The 12,214-nt window shown below is 39.3% G+C and overlaps 1 protein-coding gene across 5 annotated transcripts in view; it reads left to right on the forward strand.

The window, feature by feature from the left end:
- Window positions 1-10,859, forward strand: part of HIVEP3 (HIVEP zinc finger 3) — a 119,983-nt gene extending 109,124 nt beyond the window's left edge. For all 5 annotated transcript variants that reach the window (XM_056557320.1, XM_056557316.1, XM_056557315.1 and 2 more), the window contains one exon: window positions 3,803-10,859. In XM_056557320.1, the coding sequence (XP_056413295.1) occupies window positions 3,803-4,246 (444 nt within the window). In that variant the 3' untranslated portion in view covers window positions 4,247-10,859. The remainder of the gene's footprint in view (window positions 1-3,802) is intronic.
- The last annotated feature ends 1,355 nt before the right edge of the window (window positions 10,860-12,214 follow it).

Genomic DNA, 12,214 nt, shown 5'->3' on the forward strand with positions numbered 1-12,214 from the left:
GTAACAAAGATATAGTTAAGAATTTTAGAAAGTCTGAACAGTTAGTCTTAGCTGAATTATTTTATATATGCTAGCCAGACTGGTTGAGATCATTGTGAAAGTGTTGTAGGCCATTTAGGTCCCTCCTGGTTTCTGCAAATTAATGTTAATGTATAATGTATATGTACTAATTCTGCAGCAGCCCCTGAAACTGAACAAAGTATTCAGTAGTTTGAAAAGATACAGCACTGTCTCAACCGTGTACCTCCTTATAACCTGATCAGGACATTTTTCTATCCACTGGAAGTAACAGTGAAGGTTACTATTTAACAACTGCCAGAAGAGATCTTGAAAACCATGATAAATTGATACAGAATTGTGTATTTTAACACTGTGTAACTTTAAAATACACAGGCATATTTATTTGTGGGCATGACAATCCTTTTAGGGAACATTCACACATACAGGATCTTATGCAGAATTATTCCCAACTCCTCTTTTACCTTCTCCATCTTGTAGCAGGATCAGCTGCCTTACTAGACAAGTTTGGCTCTGCGATGTAGGGCCGTCCTGTGGAGTTCAAGCCAGCAGTGCACTGTTAACATAATACATAAACAAACGCATACATAGACACAATGACATACAGACTCACACACTTCAGTCACCATCCTACTTCTTGTTTGCTTACTCTGAGGGTTCAGGACCTTTTCATCACATGTTCACAGGTCCTTTCACCACTTTGGATGTAAGAATATGGACAGAGGCTGCATAGGACAGCTGTGTATGTGGGGTAGCTGCATATCGTTGTTATGTACCCACATATACACAGATATAAGGAGCGATGTTCAGAAATGCACCCCCCCAGTAGCCTTTCACCTCCATGGTCCTGGCCAATTGGCACTCTCCTAAATGCAGTGTCACCAGTCCGCCTACTGCCTTATGAGTGGAGCCATGGCCGGTAACCTAGACAACAAGCAGACAAGAGGTGGAGGATAAAAATGAATAAGCAAATAGTAAATGTACAAAGTTGAATAGGTCATCTTAAAAACTTTTTTTTTTTAAATCCAAAACATAAGATATAAAAACTAATAGAAATGCAGATGCAAGATCCAATTGGTTTCGAAAAGCGTCACAGTTTCTGTGACTTTATATATCTTTTATGTTTTGGATATTTGAAGTTTTTAAGAGGACTTATTAAGCTTTGGACTTTTAGGGGGAGATTTATCATTGCTTTTAGTGCATTTTCTTGTCTATGTTCAGGCGCAGTTCAGGCGCAAGCAGCATATTTCGAGACTTTTTATGTGCCTTTTGATATAGACAGTTTTACTCTTTTTGCCTACCCGTAGAACTTTTTCTTTTTGACCATGCAGTGGTCACGTATTTATAATTTTTGACTTTTGTCAAAATTCGCTATTTTGTGTGCAAAGGTACATTTTAGGCGCAAAGCTACACCACCTACCAGTAGGCGTGAGAATAATTTCTACCTTCCACAATTCAACCTTTAACCCCTTCCCGCAGAATCCCGTCTATAGACGGCGAATTGCGCAGGTCCTTTGCGCATTCCGCCGTCTATAGTCGGCATTCAGTTAGCCCGGCCAATGCGCGGCATCGCACGGGTTAACTGGCAGAAGTCCCGCTGTTACCAGCGGGGGACAACTTCTGCTAGCCCCCCCCAGGACTAGGTATTCACCGATACCGATAATCTGTGACCTTTCAGGCCGATAACTTATACCGATATTCCGGTATACGTTATCGGCTATTTCCCATGCATGCTGGGAGTTGTAGTTTTGCAACAGCTGAAGGCACATGGGTTGGAAAACACTGAGTTATGTAACAAACTCTGTGTTTTGCAACCAGTGTGCCTCCAGCTGTTGCATAACTACAACCCCCAGCATGCACGGACAGCCAAAGGGCATGCTGAAAGTTATAGTAGTGTGCCTCCAGCTGTTGCATAACTACAAGTTCGAGCATGCCCTTCTGTCACTGCATGCTGAGAATTGTAGTTTTGCAACAGCTGGAGGTTTGCCCGGCTATGCGCTGACAAGTACATGCCAGTGCATGGCCAGTACAGTGGTCCCTCAACATACGATGGTAATTCGTTCCAAACGAGCCATCGTTTGTCGATTCCATCGTATGTTGAGGGATTAGTGCAATGTAAAGTATAGGAAGCTGTACTCACCTGTCCCCGTCACTCGCGATGGTGTCCCCGGGCCTCCGCTGGGCTCTCCGCTGTCTTCTCCGGTCCTCTGCTGTCTTCTCCGGTCCTCTGCTGTCTTCCGCAAGGCCTTACTGGACTTGCGTAGCGACGTCATCGGAGAGGGCTGAGAAGACACCGGAAGACCAGCGCTGGACCCGGAGGGCACCCCGGAGCATCGTTGAGGGGTAAGTAATACTTACCGCACCACACGGGGAACATTAAGCTGCTATCCGGCAGCAGCTTAAGCATTTGGCGCTGCCGGATAGCACTTAATGTGATGGCCCCGACATAAAAAAGCATCGTATGTTGATTTCATCATATGTCGGAGCCATCATAGGTCGGGGGGTCACTGTATTTGTCGGCGCTTTTGCATACCAATGCTCAACCCGTGGCGTACCCCTATGGGTACATGTACCACGGGTTGAGAACCCAGGCCTATGGTTGTTGGTCTGACTCTTTTTTAGAAAAGGTGTACGTTAGACAACTTTTCACGCTAAAGGAGAGCTTCACCTTATTCATCATTATGCTGTGCATTATTGATGAATAAGGCGCACGCTAGTCAAAGTATAGACAAAAAAAAAGTTAAAATTTGATCTAAAATAGACATTTCTTGATAAATCACCCCATAGTGTTTTGCCCATATTTATTCAGTATTTTTAGCCAAAACCAGTCAGTGGAATACAATACTGACCAAAATAAATACTGTGACCCAGCTGTATCAAACTGTGTGAGAGGAAAAATAGAGGGATTTTCCCACAGCAACTAATCACGGCTCAGCTTTCACTTTACCAGAGCTTGTTTGCTGAGCTGTGATTGGTTGCTGTGGGAAAATCATTCTATTTTTTTTAATTTTTTTTCTCTCAAACAGTTTGATAAAGCTGGGCCTATGTGTGAATCCAGTCTGTAACTTCATGTTGAAGCTGTAGATTCCCTTTACTATGCTTTGCATTCATGAGTGTTGTAAATTTGGTGGCTACAAGTTGTGGTGGCAGCTTCCATCACTGCTTTGTTAAAAAGGTTGACACAGTGGGTGAGTGGCGGGGGTAGGTTGGAAGACCCCCAAAAATGTACTAATCCAAATGAGAGGTGCTTGCCTCTCAACAAATTTAGCACATCCTTTGATTGTATGTGTACCAGAAAAGCAAATCCATGACAGCAATGAGCAGTTCTGCTGAACTTGCCAACAAAACCCATTTTGACAGCAGCCTTATTCATATAAATCCTCAGATTCCGAGTCGCCCTAGATGGAATTGCTGGTTGCAACAATCTGAATGCTTTGCACCATAGGCTGTAAAAGACATGGTACCAGACGGATGGGCGACCTGGCATAGGTGCCTTTTAGCATGGTTGCATTGAAATGGAAAAGGCTTCATGCTGTATTTTTGATCAGACATAACCATGCCAGAGTAAATGACACATGTTAACCACGCTTAAGACATTTTTTCAGGTCAAAGGATATTTTTTTTTTTATTCTCCTGTAGGAGCTCAGGAACTTGAGTATATTTAAGGGTTTTAGATATTTTTATACAAAATGTGACTGGAATTTGAAATACATGTCAAGCTTTATCCAGATAGGAGTATGGATGAGTTGTGCATACTTTAATGCAAAATGCTATTCTGTTGCAGAAACTGGGACCATCTGTTTTCCCTGCTCTCCTAAGAAACTTTAGCACGCCTCAAACTTTGCCAAGGAGTGGAGAAAACTTATATACCCATCTGCCTCTGCACTCGCAGCATCTTCAGCGGACACCCTACCCAATGATCCCTATTGGGGGAATTCAAATGGTACAGGCTCGACCCAGCCCTCAACCCTCTCTAGTAGGACCCATACTTTCTAAACTGCATGTAAAAGGTCCTGATAAGGAGCCACCACAAGGAGGAATTGAGCAACCACTCAGGACTAACAGGAGAGAGGACGACAGGGTAATGTCATCCCCCAGCACAGCCCCACAGAGTTCCCCAACTCCAAGCACTTACTGCCAAACCGCTTGCACTCCATCACCACCACCTGGAAGACCTCACTCCAGCACTGGTTCCTTAAAGGAAGAGCATGTGGAAGGGGACGGGTGACTAAACACCTAAACGGGTGACCCCATTCTCAGATCCTTCTATGATCTCTCCATAAAAGTTACAGCTTGTAACTGTAAGACGTCAGAGGAATCCTTTTAAGGATTACAGTCATGAGTGTTAAAAAGTTCAAATACAGCAATGTGAGATTTGTTCTGGATTCCTAAGGGTACAGGGTAAGAATTGTGTGGAGTTGAGGAAAGGAAACCTGTTAGTGTTGAGAACAGAGAATCTTTACAAAGTTTCCGATCGGTAATGTTTAATTAGTGTTAAGCATCCAGGGTATAATTAACCCTTTTAGCGTACACAATTATTTTTCTTTTATGGTACTAAAAGACACTTGGACAGTTTTCAGTTAGGATCAAATGCATCCACATCTATAATATAGAATGATATATATGTATGTATTAGGATACACAATACAGATCCTTTCCCTCCCATTCTGGGCTAAAGGGAACAACTTCATTTCATTCCATTTTTTTGTCCCACCAATTTTTCACACCCCATATGCAGTTTATCTGTGCCTTTTTATACACAATTTTCTTTTAAGATGAAAAAATAAATCAATAATAATAATAATAATATAAAAAAGGAACTTTCTACGCTGTGAAAAATGTGAATCTTTTCCAATGTGCACCTGCTCCTATTAATATTTTATTGGGGAAAGCCAGATTTCTATGAATTCTTTTTGGCTGTGCTCCCCATTATAATGTGATCCTGAGATGTTGGAAGGAAATGCACTGAAAATGTTGTTTTTGTTGTTTTTTTTTTTAGCCTGTATATACCTGAGTATATATATATATTGGGATAGGTGTCTACAGTGGTGTACAGATATATTTATACAGATTTATTTAATTAGAACCGTATTGTCCTTTCTGTTTTTGCTTTAAGGGTTTTGGGTACAAAAAATGAAAGCTTTATTTTTATTTTATGTTGTCAATAAACCCAGCTCTTCTCAAATGTGATGAAAGTGGTAGAGCACGTGATGTGCTGTGGAACAGTGCTGAACGCTGTTGTACAACCACAGTGACTGCATTGCATAGTATCGAGGAGTATGCATTCTGGATGTGAGCGACGTGAGAATTGTGCGCTGTCAGTGGACATGCCACACAGCACAGAGTCTCCATGTATGGCCCCCGTTTGCTTGGCACAAGGGTTTCTTCCTTGGTGTAAAATGTATTATGTAGGGGTGATGTCATGGGACTCTTTGAAGGTCAGTTAGGGAAAGCAGTAGTATTTTGTTCAAAACATTGTGCTATAATATTGATTTCTTGAGAACTTGTCCTCACTCTCATCTGAATGGCGAGTGCGTATGCATTTTCATACTCCATATACAGTAGAGTTTGCTCCAATCACTTATTCACGTTTGAGTGCAATCTTTGATGAAGCACTTATAGAGACGTCTTTGCCTAGCACCTTATTTCCCTTGACTCTTTCTTCCAATTCCCCTGTGTGTCTTTCAAGTATACCAAATTTACGGTACTTTTTTCATCAATACTTTGACACCCTTATCCCTGATCTTGCACTTTTTTTAGTTTGTGAAGTTTGGGTACACTTTTTATGAACACTTTTAGCAGAGCCATCCTTATATCTATTGCAGAACCCCCCCAACAAAAATTCTTAAGGATGGCGGTCTAAGCACTTATATATTTCTCAAGTAAACTATCAAGTACCTTATTTTCTATTTACTCTCCTCAGCTTGAGTCTGCCCTTTGCATAACTTAAGATCATCCTATTATTTGGTGTCCATTGACCATCTTTATGATATACACAGCATACCTTCTTTAATTCAGTCACTTTAAGTATGTATATCTGTGCATAGTAATTCTGTGACCTGACAGCTGACACTGACTTTGTACTAAAAAATGACTGCCATAACTCTGAGCCAAGAGGACTTTTTCTTGCATGCCTGCTCGTATAACTGGTGCTTAGATATGTCACACATACTGCTGTTTGACAGGAGCTTGCACTACGTGGACATCAGGATTTGGGGGTTTTCTATGGTATTTTTTTTCTTGTTTATTGACATATGGTAATGGCCATATTTATTTACCTATAATAATAATTATTACTAAGTGAAATGTTTTTGGTACTTGTGTATATATAGTAAGAGAACACACAAGCATTGAAAGCAGACATACATTTAAAGCAACATTATCCTCAACATTTTTTGATTTTTTGATACTTTGTGTTATTCTCAAAGTGATCCATTTTAATAGGACTTTTTGGGGAATTACCTGTTAGAGAAAAAGTAGGCTATTTCTACATGCTACCTCAGCTGAAGTAGTATTTGACTCAATGACGATGGATAGGGCTGGTTTTGTTGCTTTAAAGACAAATTTGTAAGTTATGGAAATAGCATCGATGAGAAAGCTTGTGAAGAGTCTTTTTATTTATTTTAGTAGTAAAACAGGCCCTAAAATGTTGTAACTTTGGGGTTCCTAAGTTTGCCAAAGCAGAACAGACGTTTGGCACAGATCAGTACTCTGGAGGCTTCTAAAGGGATACAGTGTGAAACAAGTATAAATGTGTACAGATGACTGGCGTATCGTTCGGGAAGAAGAAGCCTTGATGTGCCGTTCACTGCACTCATTCAGAATCTTCCATGCATTGATCTTTGTTGAAAAGTCACTTAACCAATCAACACTTATCAAGATTATGGAAATCCTCCAGTTACAGAATTATAGGGAATGTTTTACTGTCAGATTGGACTAATATTCACATGCAATGCACCTTTTTATGTACAAAGCAATGAATTGTATTCAGTTAAATCAGTCCAATGCCATATAGATCATTAAACCTGAAATACATAAAAATCCAATACAAAAACACATCCTGCAAATACAGTATATATATATATGCAAAGAATCACAATCCTTGAATAAATACTTTCTGGTGTGTGTGGAATACAAACTATATTTATCAGGCATTTGTTATGAAACCCAAAGTATGTTTGGTATGTTATAAGAAAATATCCAGTATTCAGGTTTGCTGCACTTACTATGTCTTGTAGTCTTATTTTGCTCTTTTTCAGACAGACTTGCTGCCAGTCACCATTTATAGTAAGTGGCTTTGATAAAACATTAAGTTAATAAAGCTTGGAATATATGGCCTTACAGAGCTCCAGTGTCCAGATTTACAGGATGCGCATTGAATCTTGTGACTAGTTGAAAGAAATAAAAGTGTGATATTTGGCACTGGTTTAGTTGGTTTAGTTCATTCCAAGATAGAAAAAAGCTTTGGGCCTAGTGATGCAAAAAAAACATGCTTTAGTATTAGATATTAAAAAGAGTTTTAAAGAATAAAACATTCCCCCTCACTGTCCTGTCTTTTGTTACATGCACGTCATACGTTAAGACATAGGTTTGATGCCTGAGATTTACTGTATATTAATTATCAGCCTTAAAAGATGTTGTGGTTTTGTATGCAACTTTTCTTAAAATACTGAATGTGTTTTCATTTAACAAAATCTATTTGATTCCAACATTTCAAATAAACCTGGAAAACCAATGAGGATACAAGCCATACCATAAGAACAGAGTCTTTGGAGTTTTGAAATTACTATAAATGTTTACTGATTAGTAATATTGCACATATTTAAGTCTATTGGGTTCTTTTTTCCTGTATAAACTACTGGGAATCTGAGAGTGGATGTTTTGTTACTGAAAAGGCTATTCCAGCATAATAATTTTTTTTATATGTAGCTGGGGGGGGGGGGGGGGCTGAGAAATATAAAAGAAATAATGTTTACACTGTGATTATGGCATACGTCACTAGTATCCATAATCAGCTTCTCGAGTACAGCAGTGGGTGCCTATGTCCCGAATGTAGTCCTCTAGTGACTACTTTCAGATCCCTTTCTGCTGATATATGCTAAGTTAACAGGGCTCAATAGTGTGGTCTGCTGTGCTATTGATTCCCGTTATATTAGTGTATCCCAGCAGAGAGCGGCTCGATAGTAATCACTAGGTTACTAGATCCGGCCATTGAAATAAAAGGTGCCACTGCTGAACGCCACAGTATATATGGCATCTCGTTGGCGGGATGACAACAGATACCTATGATGTACATCATAAACAGTGTGAATGTAGCCTAATATACTTACTCTGGTCTTCTGCAGCTCCTGTTTCAGCTCCTTACAGTCCCCTCTTGCTTACTGCTTGTTCATTCTTCTGAGACAGGCAATGTTAGCAGGACCTGTCTGCTTAGCCAATCACGACTTAGGTGGGACACCACTGCATGCAGTGATTGACTTCGTGGGCAGATTTTGATGAGAACGTTTGTCTCTGATGGAAGAATGAAAGGTGACCAGTGATGGACCAGAAGAAGCTGGAACGGAATCTGGGGTTGAGGACAGGGTAGGTAAGTATGACCTATTTTTATAGCTTTACCAGCACCCCAACAACATGTAAAACATTGTATTATGCTGTAATACCCCTGTAAGCATACTCCCTAGAAGTATTGTTTCTAAGGAAGAATACCTTATATTACACTGCTGTATGGAGACTCTATATAGTGACACAGGGACTTGCTCTCTGCATATGCTCTGTCATATGCATGAGGCTTTATGGCTTATATCCTCAGTGGTTCCACAGACCTTTTCCACCATTTGTCAAATTATTATGTTCTGTGTCTTGTGTCTTTTGAAATTTATGAATGTCATTGTCTAATGTTATACTACCTAATTTGTATTTTAGGTTTATTAGTCCTTTAATATTTCCTTTAAGGGACATGGGAAAACAACTTAATTTCTTAAATACACATCCTTTAATACATATTTCTTTAATCCAGTATCCTTTGACATAGGAGCTCCAGCCTCTACGCTGATATTATTATGAGCCTTTATGAAATAAGATGGAGGTGGACAATACAGGCTACTAGTTGTGGCAGACACCAGACAACTTTGTCACACAAGCTTTTTCTCCAATAACCAGGGTAGTGTATCTCCAACTAACAGCATATAGTATTATAAAGAAACAAAACAAGGGGTGTTTGTTTTCTTTATAGAAATCGGTGGGCATTGGGTAAACCCTTACACATATAGTTTATTGGAATAGTGGTAAATATACAAGGAAAAGCAAAACTTGATAAGAACCACTGCATTCAGGTGCCTTCCAGTCAAACCACATCTAGATATAGAAGAACAATTCCTTGCAGTGATGCTGAGGGTTTAGGTAAAAGCACAGTGTTATGTTCTTATAAGAGAGAAAATTTCTAAGTAATGTTACATTTCGCTTCCTGGCAGCATATACAACCAGATAAATGGTATAAGGTTTGGGGCTACACAGAGATGTTAAATTGCTGCGTCGCACTTAGTTAAGTATATGGGCTCACCCTGCGATTCACAAGGGACCGCGACTTGACAGTCGCAATTAATACATCAAAGATGGATTTCTTGCATCTGTTGAGTTGTTGATGTTGCCACTTGTGGGTCTCAGTGTGACCCCCCCCCCACACCCCATTTACTTACTTGAGGTGCGACGCAGCACAATCCACACGTCATGCGCCATGTTAATTTTTGGTTGCACAACCCCTGTCGTACTTTATTAATGTAAAAAGGTGAAATAAACAGCAGTGGGTTCACTATTCTTGGAGGGTTGTTTGCAGTGTACCTAATATGCTTCCTCAGAATTGCCCCATCTTCATACTGGGTCACACATGACTTTCTGAGGCTTTGAGGATTGGTAAACCTCCCACATTTTTGTCTATTATATTCCAGCTATTACATACCACGAGCCTCATTTAACTTAAAATGTATTATAAATGATAGTCAGAAGATGACCTACAAGCATTTTATACTTGCCTTTCCTTTGCATGCTATATGAATAAATGTTGCTCTCCAATTCCGGTACCAACAACAATCTGTAATAGTTTATCTAGAAACATTTTAACAAGTGAGGGAAGTAAAACAAACAAAAGAAAAAATATGTCGCCTGGGATTAAATAGTTTTAAGCTGATATACGAAACAAAAAGTTTGTTATATATGTATTTCTATACTGTTCATAGTTCCTTGTGTTTCTCATCCAAAAGTCTTCATTTGTTTGTTCATTGTTTTATTCTCTGCCCCTTTTTGTTACCCTCATCTATTAATATTTCTGCACTTACTTGGCCATACTTTGCCCATCTGTCACACATAGGGTAAACAAGCCAAGTTTCTCCTCTTTCCCTATTTGGGGTAAGGGGTAATTTTACCTTTTTCCTGTTATGAAATGGCAATACATTCCTATGTGCGCAAGCTAAGGTGCTGTAAAGTTGTATATACATGCAGTGGGTTGTGGGTGGGTTTAGTGGTTGGGTTGGAAAATGCATCAGGGGTTTTTGCAGGATATAAAATGGTGGGAGAGATGTGAAGCACAGAATGTCAGCTTATTGTAAATGAAGATACAATGGACAATAAAAATTTGTTGAAGTATTTTAATGCAAGAAAAACCACCATTTCTGTAAATGACCTGCTCCATGAGTAAAGATATTTCTCTCTGTATAATATTCCTCTTTATATATACATATATTAGCCCAGCTGGTAAGACTGGCATGGGAACATTTTTAATATTAAAGAGAAAAGAAAAAAAAATACTAAGGAAAAGAACTGAGCATGTGGAAATAAATTTTTACATTCCCAATGAAGCAGTCTGTTTATTGTGTATGTATATGTGCGATTGTGTGTGTACATTTATTTGCATAATAGTACAAGTTTATGGAGATTTATCATCTGTCTTATAATAATAATCTCTTTGTTGCCCATAACAACCAATCACAGTAATATCAGTTGTGATTACTGTAGTTGCTATAGGCAACAAAGAAAAGCTTGATAAATTAAGTGGTTCATGATTATATCACGCTTCAACAGGTTAAAGGAGTTATTCACCATAAGGTGATTTTAGTACTTACCTGCCAGAACTAGCCATATCCTGTTGGATTTTATACTCTAAACTACACATCCCACAGTTCCATGTTTGCAAGTATGAGGTCACTTTCCTTCCTCCCACACATCAGCCACCACACCCATTGAAACACAGTGTTGTCTAACCAGGGGGCCTACAGCTGTTGAAAAATTGAAGCAGGGTAGGCTCCCTCTGATCACCTGACGAGTGAAGTCAGGCCTTGATGCACTGCAACCTGGGAAATCCCGAGACATGAGTAATTTTGTATGCTGTTTAATCAAAGAAGAATTGTGAGAAAACCTTTACACACAGGTACAGACTTTATATTATGAACTACACTAACTTTACCGCCCCTGTAGCATAGTAAAAAAAAAAAAAACCTGAAATACCTCTTTAAGGTGGAAAAAGAAGTTGTTCAGGTTATATATTTTTATTATTTATGTATAGAATAAGAAAGTACACAGTTTTCTAAAGTACATGAATTTAACATTCTGCATTTCTTATACCAGTGTAGTAGCTCCTATCTGGACAGTAGAATGTTATTGCTCGTCTGGTTAACGCACTTAGTGGGTGGTCATAACGCCAATAATGACCTATGACCGAAAGTCAACAAATATTATGAAAATTATGTCCTGGTGAATTGCTCAAAAATATAACCGATGCAATTCATATCTGAGCTGACAGATATATTAAGTTCTTTTGATGTCTGTTACACTAGGATGGTAGTTTTGGAATATAATAAAATACTACACAGTAAAAATATTTGTAAATATATTGTAAAAATATGCAGATTTATTGGTTGTAAGTATTAATGAGCAAATAATCACATTGATACAAATACAAATGAATGTCAATTAGATAAAAGTGTATAAAGATTATTAACCCCTTAATGACGCAGGATGTAAATGTACGTCCTGGTGAGCTGGTACTTAACGCACCAGGACGTACATTTACGTCCTATACATAACCGCGAGCATCGGATGCTCGGGTCATGCGCGGCAGGTCCCGGCTGCTGATAGCACCAAGGGATCCGCCGGTAATGGCGGACATCCGCGATCGCGTGGTTGTCTGCCGTTAACCCCTCAGATG

Source organism: Hyla sarda, chromosome 2 (assembly GCF_029499605.1).
Source record: "Hyla sarda isolate aHylSar1 chromosome 2, aHylSar1.hap1, whole genome shotgun sequence".
Taxonomy (NCBI): Eukaryota; Metazoa; Chordata; class Amphibia; order Anura; family Hylidae; genus Hyla; species Hyla sarda.